The sequence below is a fragment of the Stigmatopora nigra genome, chromosome 2 (genome assembly GCF_051989575.1).
Source record: "Stigmatopora nigra isolate UIUO_SnigA chromosome 2, RoL_Snig_1.1, whole genome shotgun sequence".
Lineage (NCBI taxonomy): Eukaryota > Metazoa > Chordata > Actinopteri > Syngnathiformes > Syngnathidae > Stigmatopora > Stigmatopora nigra.
This window is the reverse complement of record NC_135509.1, coordinates 3027091-3039588: the sequence shown is the minus strand read 5'-3', so window position 1 is coordinate 3039588 and position 12498 is coordinate 3027091. Positions and strand designations below refer to the sequence as shown.

Sequence of the window (12498 nt, the reverse complement as noted above, 5' to 3'; positions counted from 1 at the left end):
CGGCCGCTGTGTGGCAACTCGGGCCAAAAATAGCCAACGTGACGCGTGTTTTGGTGCCAGAAATCTTAGCCTGCCTGTTTCAAAGAGTGCTATAAATAAACAGTGTGTGGTATTGGTAGGCCTGCTCGCTCATTGGTTGCTTAACTCCAGTTAAAAAACGACAAGATCTTTACAGCGTAATAAATGTAAGCTAAGGTACTATAAAAGTTCAGCTGTGGGCTGCAACATTCCCCTCCTTAATTGGAATCTTCTACATTTTTACCCCACCCAAGGGTCCATCTTACAGGCTGACACCTTCTCAAGCAGCATTGGGGTATTTTAATGAGGGGTCCCATCAGCCCTGGTCTCTCCTCGGTTGACCTTCTATTTGAATAGAAACAGTGGAGGAATATGTAAAGATAATAAAAAATATCATATTTTGTCTTGGATTGACTAATTCACTGCAATTCAAACAGATTTAAAGTACATTGCATACAATGACTAAAGATACAAATGTTTTGAGTTACAAACTAGTACATTGTAGTTCTTTTCGAATTTGGTACTAGTAAAAACGTAGGCACTAGTGTCGCATTGTAAACAATGTAAAGCACGCTTGGGTTGATATAGCAGCGATCACTTAGAGTGAGAGATTGAATGCCAGGCTGGTGCCAGGCAGACTCCACAGGCTCTATTCACATGGATATTGCATCTTTGGCGCGAACGCGATTACTGCCAAGACATCTGTCAAGTGTGAGGTCTGGACGGCTGACATAATGTCTTCTCGGCAGTCTTGGGCCACCCGTGCGAATCTCACGCCCTAGCTTGCAACACTCCACCTGTCCTGCCACCCTCGCTTGCAACAAGGCCTACTAGACCTCTGATTGGCGCAGATGCCATTACAGAAGATGGCCCAATCAAAAACAGCAGACAAGGACGTCTGTGAAAGGAGCAAGGGACTAAAAGACATTGAACAATAGGCGCAGGACAGGAGCTAGTTTTTCATTGTAGGTTTTGTTAATCATGAATAATACCATGACAATGGGTTGAGTATTTACTGATCTTGCGGCGCCAGGGTGTATATCATAGATAATGCTAAAATATGACTTGGTGGTTTAAGTATTAAATCATTTCAGTGCTTGAGTCTCAAGTTTGTGTACCAAGAGCTGTGCCAGGGACAGTGTCATCTTAATACAATCTCTGATACGCTCTGGACGCCAATGTTGGTGGATCGTATGAACGCTGAACTCGGGTTGAGTGGCGTCATCTCAATGTTGCAATGACTGAGAAGCAACACTTTCAAGCAATTATTTGCAGTGTGAATCTGGTATGCAAGACCCAAATTCAGATTGCAGAAGGTCATTTGGAGTCAGTACCAAGAATGCTCCGTCTCTGTAATCACCCAGAAGGTGCTTTTTGGACAAGTGTCATCAAGTCTCTGAAGCATAACTAACCAAGAACTCCTTTGAGAGAAAGCACATTCTGTCCTGAGTGTCCAAAAACAGCACACATTGCAGGTTTTTGAAAGATTTTTTGGGGGGCTTCTGTCCAAAAGCGGGTATCGATCCATACACTGCTGAGTTCCCAGTTGTCTTAAAAAAAATCTATCTTTTAATCACTACCCTGAACTGAACAGACATTCGCATTGATGGATCTGTAATCCATTTTGACTGCAATCGTTCACTTTAAACTTTATCCAATTCAAAGGAATGAGAACACGAAAAGGTACATTTGTGCATTACGAACTACAGAAAACAGAACACGAAAAGGTACATTAGTGTAAAACGAACTGCAGAAAATACAACTATGACAAAATCCAACAACTAAAATTATTACCATTACGCAACTCGATTTATTTCAGGTCCGAATGACATAGACGGCTAATTATATTCACATTAAATTCACTGCCGACGAATAAGAATAATGTATCGGAGAACGCAAACATGAGACAGCACAACTCGGCGGGGGTCGAAACCAGACGATATGAGCTCCGCGTTGTTCTATATCCAGTAGCTGTAAATACTGAGTATGACAGATTGATGGGATGCATTAGAATGCGGAATGACGTCGCCAAAGTTACCCAGTTAGTTTCACAAAAGTATTCAGATCAACAGACATTATGCTTTTAACTAAATCAAACTCAACTAATTTCTCCACACTATCCAAACCGGTGATGCTAGGCCAAGAATATCATCTTTAAGATTTCGAATGTCATCATGGCAGTGATGCATCGGCGTTATAAATGGTTCAGTCGCGAGTGGCTTAGCGAGGTCCGTCACTTGATAGGCGCCGACGCCGATAACTCGGTACTAGTCACGCTTCGGTGAGGTCATTCCTGGCACTGGATGGCGTGAGACAAAATCTCAGCAACCCCCCCAAGGTTGTGATGGCTGGCAACACCCTTGACATACATTTAATATACAGGCGCTATTTGAATTTCAATGGCGACGACAGATGCAAAGCAGTAGACGTGTGATGGACGTCTATAGGAGGGCATAATGGAGCATGATTAAAGTCATAAATAATGCCGCACAATAAAGCTATAAACGGAATATGTGGGCCTCCAGGTGGTGAAAGATGTGTGGCAGGACTATTTGTGGGGGCCTCAGGATACTCAATACCTTTAAGTACATGATGGGTGTTTGACTTGAAAACTTTACTTAAAAATTTGGTATTTGAAGTATCTGCTGTTGAGTTAGAATTACTGAAATAAACTTGTTCCATGTATAAAAAATGGTATCATTTTGTCCATATATTATGCAGTTATAATGTAGCCAGCGTGGAATACTACAAGATTGTATTATAAATATATGTCAAAATTTGGGGATTATTACAGAAACAATGACAAACAAGCAAATAAAACTACTTATTAGTTTAAGGTAAATCGGATAAATCAACAGTGAATTAGTATTTGTTTATTTTTAATGTATATTAAATAAATGTGATTTTCTATTGCCAATTTAAACAATATCATTATAGGAAACAAAAACAACTGCCTTTTTGAGATACTACAAAAACTATTTAAAAAAAGAGTAGATAATCAAAAAATACTTCAATAAATCTGACTAAACAAGTCATGCTATTTTTCAAAGTTGTCTCATTTAAGTCATTTTCAATCTACCTCCATGATTATAAATATTAACTATTATTAGTATTGCACTTAATGTGCATCTGTATTTAAACAACTTGAAGGGCAGACATGGCTTTAACAGCATGTGTGAAATATTCATTCCTGTCTGTTACCCTACCATATATTCCTGTCCTGGATATATACGCCGCACATACATCACATAGCGTTTATTGCCGACTTGGGAGCCCTTGGCGACCTCTCTTAGCTTTCTGTTATTTTGACTGGGCTATCCTATTGTGTAATGGTCCCTTTCTTAAACGCCAGTACATCAAATGTCTGCTGTCCCAAAATGATCCATGACCCACCCGACCCTACCAATTCCACTCCATCCTCCTCCCAATATGTTCTTTGCATCTAATTTTAGCAGTCTGTAAAATAGAAGGTACATCGTGTATATCTTAAAATATAAAACTGCACCATTTTAAGAGTAAATAAGACAATGCAAAACAAGGGAATAAAAATGGTCCACATTGAATGATGTAACTCATTTTTTTCCATTAATATATAAAATATATATTTCTTCCACCCTCTTGTGGGGACATCTTACCTTTACAGCATGTTATTCAATCCTAACTATTTTTCATTATATTACATTGATAAAAAAATCCTGGTTTGTAAATTTGCCTCACAATTCATAGTAAGAAATCAACTGTAAAATTTATGTTTTGTCAGGGGAGGGGTGACTTACCATATTGTACAAAATACATATACTATATAAGAACAATTTTAAAAATTAATAATCCTGACTTACCTTTATTTGTGGAAGCTGAAGATGAAGTTTTGAAGTGGAGGCTGGTTGGACTGTACATTTTTCCAGACAATATAATAACAAAAGCTGGGTTGTACTCTTATCCTCTCATTATTACGCAAGCTGTCAAAAAATATAAATGTTTATGAGTAAACTAGCACTGTAAGAATTGGAATTAATATTAACAGAATGGATAGGAATCATGTTATAACTAAAGCATTTGATCATAAGATATCTAGTTCAGTTATTGCTCCAAAATGCTTAAGATTAAAAATTACAATGGCATATGATGTTAAAAATACTTCTTATAATTATTTTAGGATAGATTTTTTTTTAAATACACTTTTCTAGCTTGGATTACTGACAAGCAAGAAAAAAACAAATTGTACCAGTGTAGTAAATGCTGCAAACATTTTTAATGGATGACACATTTGAGGATTTCTTTATACAAATCCATTTGTTCAACCAACATATTAATAATACATGTCAGCACACTCACACATAAGGCTATTCATGAGTATCAGGAACCTAATACTAAGTGATTTATTATATATATTAAAAGAAAATCCAAAACAAAACATGCAAGAAATAGATAGTATGCATGTACAACAATTGATTAAAAAAAAAAAAAAAATCCAAGAAAGTCAGGAGAAAAAGATGGCAGCAATGAATGAATAGACTTCATCCTCTGGCACTTTTCAACACTTTCTGTTATGACATAAAATAAATCAAAATTTGAATTAACATCCTTAGGTTTAAGGATCGTTTGTGCTAATCATCTAATAGTAATATACTATACTACGTACTCTCTAGGAATCAAGTGATGTGGGGAAAATACAGGAAGTGCAGTACTTTGAGCATCTCTTAAGTACTACATAAGTACTACATAACAATGCGATCGCGGACTCACCTTCGCGACGGCTTTTATATGATGCGATCGTATAATCGTGGATTTCTCCTCACATGCTTTAGTTCTAGCCTCTTGTGCCAGATCGTTAAGAAAAAGCAAAGTAACAAGCTCGATCTGCAAACAAACATAGTTTAGTACACTAGATCAAGTCCGTACACGCGTTAATAACAGGGTCTTACCATTGCTTCGGACGCCTTCCTAACATTAACGTGACTTTTCATCTTCGATTTAACTGTTTGTTTCATTCTGGGTGCTTTGTTCAACATGTTGGATCAGATCCTCTTAGGAAAGAGAATTAAAAAACAAATGTTTTAAGGCGATTTCAAATAAACGCGCTTTGAAGGCTTCTTCGCAGACTTCCGCGTTGGTTGATTCTTCCGCGAGGGTTGATTCTTCTTCGACGGATTGTTTCTTCTTCTTCTACGGATTGTTACTGTTTGGCTTCTGGAACTTCCTGAGAAAGCCTAAAAGTAATAATAAATATAATGGGTTGAGTTATAAATGAGAATGTATTTAATGTATGATGTTTTGGATGAAGTGGGGTATTTATATTTCATTTGAATCCCATAATTGTACTTGTTTCCATATTATAGACGGCGTTGTAGTTTACCTTGCATTTTAAACTTGACGCTCTTGATTTTGGTGCGTAGAACAAGAAACAGACATGGCCGCACCCGCAGACAGCATGAGGATGCTCCAGTTTTTCAAATTAATTGGGCAACTTAAAGTAAGTAATAGTCACTTAATAATTGGTCCATTACATTCATTTTAGATTGCAATTGTTTTGTTTTAACAGTACAATGTCCATTGTGTTCAAATATAGAGTATATTGCCACAGAAATTATGCAAATCACCAAATACTTTCTGCATAAATTGTGTACTGTTAGTGTATAACTTAATACATATAATTTCTATTAAACACCAGAATGCATTGGTTCAGAATGAATTGCATTCATGACCTAAATTTGTCCCATAAAATTGCATGTATTTTTCATAAATATGCACTAACTAACTGTTATATTTCTGCAGAGGGTCCCACGGACTGGCTGGGTCTACAAGGATGTTAAAGACCCAGAAAGTGTGTCAGACCACATGTATCGGATGGCCCTGATGTCTTTGCTCATCAAAGACCCCACAGTGGATAAGGACAAGTGAGTTAATTTGCAATTTGAAGTCAAATATGTTCTATAAATAATTCCACATCTTTCCTTGGCTTCAGATGTATCAAGTTGGCGCTTGTTCACGACATGGCCGAGTGTATTGTCGGCGATTTGACGCCATCAGACAATGTCAGCAAAGAGGAAAAACATCGCCGGGAAGAGGTAAACAAGCCCCAAAGCTCTATTATTAATTTTTTTATATATTAACATGCATTTTCTTTCAGGCAGCCATGCAGCAGCTAAAAAGCCTCATACCAGAAAGCTTGGGAAAGGAGATTTTTGCACTATGGGAGGTATACATTAGTTTTAGCACTATTTAATCAGATTGAACCAAATTTTTGGTGGTCAAATAACAGCATTTTCCTGCATTTAGGAATACGAGCACAGAATCAGTGCAGAGGCCAAATTGGTGAAAGAATTTGACCGTCTGGAGATGATACTGCAAGCTCACGAGTACGAAGAGCTGGAGGGAACCCCTGGGAGATTGCAGGAGTTTTTTGACTCCACTCAGGGTTAGTTTAACATCTCCAGAACATAAAACATTAAAAAAAATCCTGCTAGTCTGAGAGAGAAAAAGGAAAATGTTTAGTGATGGTAATATAACATGATTGATGGCCATTTTGTGTCTTTGCAGGTTGTTTCCAGCATCCGGATGTGGTCCAACTAGTCAGTGCTTTAAATGAAGAAAGGCAAAGTCACATGACAGAAAAAAAGAATTCCCAATCCACTTGAGACGCATCCTAAATGCAATAGTTTTGTTCTTAGTTTCAGTGGAAACAATCAGCAATGTAATGCTTGAAGAATGTTTTATTATAAAACGAGACCTGAGATGTACTCGATTCCAGTAGAAGATACAAGAAGGTTTTTGTTGTTGTTGTTCTTATGTTAAAGTGTTCTTATTCTAAAAAGCATGAAAAATACACAAACGGGTGTAAAGCTGGATTGTACTTTTGTCAATGGGTTGCAAATAAAGATTGTTAATATGCTATAACTCCTGAAAATCTCTTCCTTTATCAGCATTATGAATACAGAATTTGAAAGATTCTATTGAACATTGTGCTCAACCTTATTTACCCTTTGGTATAATTTAAATTACATTAAATGTGTCTCATCCTGTGAGTCACAAGAGCATTTTTAATGTCATTAAAGGGGGCACAAATCCTTCAAATTAACAGCACATGGGCCATTATTGAACTTTGAGTCACAGTTCATCACAGAGAGAGTTATTTACACATTGCACAGCTCTGTGTTAGTTTAAATATACATTGGTATTCCACCAGGTTCATAATAGCTGACAAATATGACATGAAATGAAATTATTAGGTTAGGAAGCCACCATTTCATTATGGATTAGTGAAGATGTTCAATTCTAGCACTTTCTGATGCTTATTATGCAAACCAACCTGATACTTTTATATATACTCTTGATATAAATGGATTCCATAATATAAAGCAAATAGGAATACTACTGTTAGTCTCCTACGGCCTTTCGGGTGTGTCTGTCAAGTTGTTGGTGGGTGTATCTTGAGCGCTGGCTTTTGCTGTGGATGAGAGGACGTCCTCGAAGCTTCCTCCTGTGCCGGGACCCCCAACTTTAGTCTTGGAAGGGTAAACAACAAAAAGTAGAGTTATGATGGATGTCAATACACAAAGATGTGTTTTCACATTTGTACACACCTTGATGCTAGTGACTGTATTCTCCACTTTCTCCTCAAAGGATCTGAAGCTGGGGGAGTTCCTTGAGAGAAAATATATACATTTTAGTACATCTGTTGTTTTTTAGAGCGCAATAAACAATTCTGTAACAAAAATGCACTGGAATCTGATGTCAATACAAGTGCAGCACATGGACAAATACTGTTATGTATATGGAGTTTGTAGTAAAGGGTAATATTTGTACTCATGCATGTACATGTACTGTATTGTTGGTAAAATTACCTCATGGCAGGCATGCTCATAGAGTGAGAGATGGAGTAGCTGTGCGCAGAGAGAGGAGTTAATGTTTAGCTCAGCTCGCATCATCAAGGTCAGCAGTTAGTATAGTATGCAATGATTGACTTATGCAGATAGAAGGGAGATCAGGACAAAATATAATGCACTTTTTAGACTTATTTATCACTAAAGGAGTATATTATGTACTAAATTATATACTAATTGTATATATATATACATGAAATAGTTTATTTTGCTATTATTTTAAAAACATTGGCTGTCATAGATGTTCAATTATGACAAATTATAAAATGTATTCTTGTAATTTTTTTGCCTAAATCAAACTTGCCAATAGAAAAAAATACTCATAACTAGGAAAAATATGAATAATAAGTTGGGGCACAAAAGTTAAAGTACTAGCAAAATATAATGCACTTTTTAGACTTATTTTTCACTAAATGAGTATATTATGTACTAAATTATATACTAAATGTATACATGTATATATACATGAAATATTTATTTTTGCTATTATTTTAAAATTATTTTGCCTGTCATAGATGTTCAATTATGACAAATTATAAAATGTATTCTTGTAATTTTTTTGCCTAACTCAAATTTGACAATAGAAAAATTCCTCATAACTAGGAAAAAAATAAATAATAAATTGGGGCACTAAAGTTAAAGTACTATCAATATACTATTATTTTATAGCAACTACATATTCTTACCCAATAGAGCCCGTCCTTGGGAGCATGCAATATAAAGCAAAATGTAAATATTTTATGTAAGGCTACAAAATATAATAAATTAGAAATATGTCAACCTTAAGCACAGCAAGAAAGCAGCAGAAATGGACAATTAATTGCAAAGCAGCATGCACACACACACACAGTCTTGTGGGAGTTTTAAATTAAATAAATGATTTCAATATGACTTTGGTTATATTGTAGTTAATAACTAATCATGTCGTGTGATTCTGGTTTGTCAATAATGATTAAATATTAAATGTCATCAAGTCTACAAAATATTTTTGGCAAAAACACATCTTATGATCACACACAAACTCAAACACACTCGCATACCTGCTAGGCAAAAGAAACTGAAGACCAGCCAGACTGCATGAACAACATTAGTACATTGTTTCTTCCACCAGATTACATTGATAAAATAACAGCGTTCCATAGGGGTAACAATCAGTTGAGTTAAAATATGTTGAACTGTACCTCATATCTCCAAACTTCCTATTGATGGCATTGCCAAGCGTACTGAAGGCGGCTGTAGTTTTCTGTCCTGCCGAGGAAAGGCTTTCCGATGTTCTTTTGTACCTGAAAAAACATGAATGCATCATTTTTTAGAATATTCTACCACTGTCATCTTTCTTAATCTGAGGTACTGTGTTAGTAATAGTGAGTACTTTAGTTTCCTAGTACCTTGAAAGTCACTTTGCTGTATTATTTATGTATGCAATGGGGAAGTGGCAGTGTAACTGGAGAACAACAAGCAGAAAATGGTGCTTAACAGGCTTCTTTTGTCTGCACATTCAATTGGATTTACTGTACTTCTGCAGTACTGCAAATGTATTGTGTTTTCCAGCTAATGTCGCCTTTGGCTATTACCATCTAATCTAGGCATCTTCCTAATTTGATCACATGATCATTAAATTGGGCCATATTTGTCATTTTTTGAGAGTCAGAATCAAAAGATCAATTTTTGACTATGTATTAATAAAAATAAAAAAACTGTCAATACGCGACAGTACGCGACAGAGCTCTGCATGTCCTGCCATCCTCGACTCAGATTATTTCGCAGTTCGCCCAACGGAGTGACGCCTAGTTTATGCTTAATCTCGGTGTGCCGCTTCTCCTTGGACGCCAACACTTGTTTCAATGTGCTGATCTCATCTTCCAGCTTTGTAAAACAAAATAAACACATGATATCATCTCAATACAACACTATGAACACTCAGTGTGTGTTTACTTTGGTTAACTCTTGTTGAATTTCCTCTCTCTCTTCATCTGTCAGGATGGGATTACTCAAATTGACATCCGATGTATGTTCATCTTCTTCCCTCAGAGGCTCAGAGTCGAGAAAATCTGACATAAACACAAAACCAAAATGCATTTTACATATATGTAGTATGACGTCAATTTCTGATACTGTGTTACCACGCAATTGAATGTTTTAGGGATGCCGTTATGTCATCAGACGCTGCCGCCTGTTGTGCTGTAATCCAGATTAACAGTCGTGGATTATGTAGTCAACACACAACACGCACAAAATGCAACCAATAGAATTTGGGATGCTACTTTTGGGTGTTGAGGAACATTCAAGCCTTAGTTTAGCTTCATGTTGACATCCAATTGAAAATAACAACAAACATTTAAAGAGCACAAAAACACATTGAACTAATGTACCTGAGAAATGCCATCCATCTGGATGCAGTACAAAAATTAAGATGAATATTAGTCACACTTGTGAAAACTCACGTGCACAAGCAAACATTTTTGTTACATCATACTTGGAAACAGTGGAAAGACACGTCAATGCTAAATTCTGCTAGGGTTTTGTTTTTGAGGAAATCCTGCATTTTTCTGGAACTAAAAGAGGAAACGCAAAGCAGAAAGTTGTCTCATTTGTAATGCTTTATTTTCTAGTCGTGTTGTGTTTGCACTTTATACTAATGTTGAAATGTCTACTTCCATATTTTGACATATAGAGAGGGGAACACATTACCTATTGTAGAACAAAAAATGTATTTTAACTTTGTGGCAATGTCTTGTAAGCACTTTACTTCCAAATGCATGTATTTTTTTAAATTGGCTTTTTAAATACAATGGGGTTATTTTGGGTACTATTATAAATATGTTTGAAATATTAATCTGCATATGTGTGGAATACTAATCATTATATGTATATGAGACGAGCGCTTACTTTAATTTGGCGTTTTTTGATTCAACGTACGAGAATACTAGCGGATTATTTTAAAATAGTATTGCTCGGTTCATCTAATACGGAATTGTATTAAACTAATGGACTTGTATAAATTCTTAAGCAGTTTTTTTTAAGTTCCAACCTTAATAGTTGATATATAATTGTTGTTGCAGTTGTTTTTTGACCTTAAGGTTAACACTTTTCAATTAGATTTAATAGCTAACCTTATAATTGTTTTGATTCGAGGTCTTAAATGGGCAAGAGTTGAATTCAGTCCTTTAAAATAAGCCACTTGCAAGATAACACTGAAAATGTGCCCCAAGTCTTCCTTGTATTGTATTATATTACATTAAAGTTAACTAAAAATGAACCTAACAGCATCCATGCATGCTAATTTTTTTTATTTGTGTGTGCAGCCTTGAATACCTCCTGGTCTGGTCACAAGTTTCCCATCTAGGTCATGTGGGGGAAAGCTAAATCAGAGGCCTGGGGACAGTCATACAGCAATCAAGAGTGTACCACCATAAGTCCAATCTTACATTCATTCAAATGCGTGCAGAAAGTTTGTAGGTTGAAACTTCCAACCTTGTTGTTGGACCGTTTTGCCATCGAACAGGGAGTCACTTATAAGTGGAATGCAATTAACTAAGTGGATCAACAAACTGCCCGACGTCCTGCCTTGTAACAAAACAAAGGGAGAAGTGACTCGGAAAATTAGTTACTACTGATGTTTGGTCAATATCAATGCTTGCATTGTATTGTTAGAAATAGAGCTAATGGAATGTTTACCCATTTCGTGGTAAAGGAAAACCGGTCTATCCACTTTGGGGGATATCAGAGTGTCAGAACTGTCATCAAAAATGCATCTGGTGGAATTATTATCATTTGAATGAGTATATGAGTCAAATCTGGGGGTGTTTAGATGAATACAAATGTTTTATTGTTGTAGGGATGGCAACAGGTGGTTGTAGTAGCTCATAGTTAAGTCAATTTTTAGAGGTAGTAAAATAGGAGTTTAAAAAGGATGCTGTAAGAAGTGAATACAGATATTTGTTTGATTATGAAGTACTATGTTGCAATTTTTAACTATATTAGATCTGTTGCAAATAAGGGTTTCCACATGTCACGATTTCTTACTATTAGAAACCTCAATAGAAAAGCCTTAGACAAAAAACAACAATAAAATGTACTATCAAGTACCCCCAATTAGTAATGTTAATTAAGTTCCACCTGTTGTATACTTATAAACATTTTTTAAACGATCAGAATGATCTGTTCTATTGCATTAGGCATTTAGTCAGTTTCTAGACCAGATCTACTCGTTAATACTGTTTTAAATGCGTTTTTTAAGGGGAATTTTGTACTGTACTCGTGGACAGAGTAGTGGTGCGTTCAAGTGACATTCACTATACCGGCGAGTTTCAATGGAAGCTTTCATTCAAATAACAGACTAATCTATACACTTGATGCAAAAATGTACTAACCTTGTTGTTTGGTCTCCATGGTTGATTTCTAGTCGCTTTCCAACACAGATACAAGACGGCATCGGCGATCTGGTCAGTTTGTGGACGCCGTCTTCTCCCTGGCTTGTCAGTTGTCACGAGGTTGGGCAGCCAAGGGGGCGGAACTTGCGCACCATGGGGACCAATGAAATTGCTGCCCGTCTGTTCGTGTGTCCAGTTACTTCCTGGTACTTAAACAGGCTCCT

The 12498-nt window shown here is 36.3% G+C and overlaps 3 protein-coding genes across 8 annotated transcripts; 1 reads left to right on the top strand and 2 right to left on the bottom strand.

The window, feature by feature from the left end:
- Positions 1–4251: 4251 nt before the first annotated feature.
- cenpw (centromere protein W) lies at positions 4252–5178 on the bottom strand. Its single transcript, XM_077745054.1, has 3 exons — positions 4944–5178; positions 4765–4878; positions 4252–4562 (listed from the first exon to the last, which is right to left on the bottom strand). The coding sequence occupies exons 1-3, from the start codon at positions 5028–5030 to the stop codon at positions 4536–4538; spliced, it is 228 nt and encodes a 75-aa protein (XP_077601180.1). The 5' UTR covers positions 5031–5178; the 3' UTR covers positions 4252–4535.
- On the top strand, positions 5176–6915 carry hddc2 (HD domain containing 2). Of its 2 annotated transcripts, none has more exons than XM_077745044.1 (7): positions 5176–5234; positions 5415–5491; positions 5794–5915; positions 5984–6086; positions 6149–6217; positions 6298–6436; positions 6559–6915. In XM_077745044.1, the coding sequence occupies exons 2-7, from the start codon at positions 5429–5431 to the stop codon at positions 6654–6656; spliced, it is 594 nt and encodes a 197-aa protein (XP_077601170.1). In that variant the 5' UTR covers positions 5176–5234; positions 5415–5428; the 3' UTR covers positions 6657–6915. The 2 variants fall into 2 exon arrangements, with proteins under 2 accessions (XP_077601170.1, XP_077601162.1); XM_077745036.1 differs by lacking the exon at positions 5176–5234 and adding an exon at positions 5280–5306.
- A 371-nt stretch (positions 6916–7286) lies between these two features.
- On the bottom strand, positions 7287–12459 carry tpd52l1 (tpd52 like 1). Of its 5 annotated transcripts, XM_077712110.1 has the most exons (9): positions 12275–12459; positions 10274–10291; positions 9837–9952; positions 9619–9767; positions 9083–9184; positions 8588–8602; positions 7863–7901; positions 7602–7662; positions 7287–7523 (listed from the first exon to the last, which is right to left on the bottom strand). In XM_077712110.1, the coding sequence occupies exons 1-9, from the start codon at positions 12291–12293 to the stop codon at positions 7404–7406; spliced, it is 639 nt and encodes a 212-aa protein (XP_077568236.1). In that variant the 5' UTR covers positions 12294–12459; the 3' UTR covers positions 7287–7403. The 5 variants fall into 5 exon arrangements, with proteins under 5 accessions (XP_077568236.1, XP_077568237.1, XP_077568238.1 ...); XM_077712111.1 differs by lacking the exon at positions 8588–8602 and having other exon boundaries at positions 12275–12457; XM_077712112.1 differs by lacking the exon at positions 10274–10291 and having other exon boundaries at positions 12275–12455.
- Positions 12460–12498: the final 39 nt, after the last annotated feature.

What these genes read in the sequence shown, in the direction of transcription:
- cenpw (XM_077745054.1), bottom strand. Translation starts at nt 5,030, where the DNA reads ATGTTGAACAAAGCACCCAGAATGAAACAAACAGTTAAATCGAAGATG. An exon ending in GGAAGGCGTCCGAAGCAATG is followed by an intron (nt 4,879 to 4,943) that starts GTAAGACCCTGT and finishes GTTTGTTTGCAG; the next exon opens with ATCGAGCTTGTTACTTTGCT. An exon ending in ATATAAAAGCCGTCGCGAAG is followed by an intron (nt 4,563 to 4,764) that starts GTGAGTCCGCGA and finishes ATGTCATAACAG; the next exon opens with AAAGTGTTGAAAAGTGCCAG.
- tpd52l1 (XM_077712110.1), bottom strand. An exon ending in TTCAACAAGAGTTAACCAAA is followed by an intron (nt 9,768 to 9,836) that starts GTAAACACACAC and finishes TGTTTTACAAAG; the next exon opens with CTGGAAGATGAGATCAGCAC. An exon ending in ATACAGTCACTAGCATCAAG is followed by an intron (nt 7,524 to 7,601) that starts GTGTGTACAAAT and finishes TACCCTTCCAAG; the next exon opens with ACTAAAGTTGGGGGTCCCGG.
- hddc2 (XM_077745036.1), top strand. Translation starts at nt 5,285, where the DNA reads ATGATGTTTTGGATGAAGTGGG. An exon ending in CCCACAGTGGATAAGGACAA is followed by an intron (nt 5,916 to 5,983) that starts GTGAGTTAATTT and finishes CCTTGGCTTCAG; the next exon opens with ATGTATCAAGTTGGCGCTTG. An exon ending in AGATTTTTGCACTATGGGAG is followed by an intron (nt 6,218 to 6,297) that starts GTATACATTAGT and finishes TCCTGCATTTAG; the next exon opens with GAATACGAGCACAGAATCAG.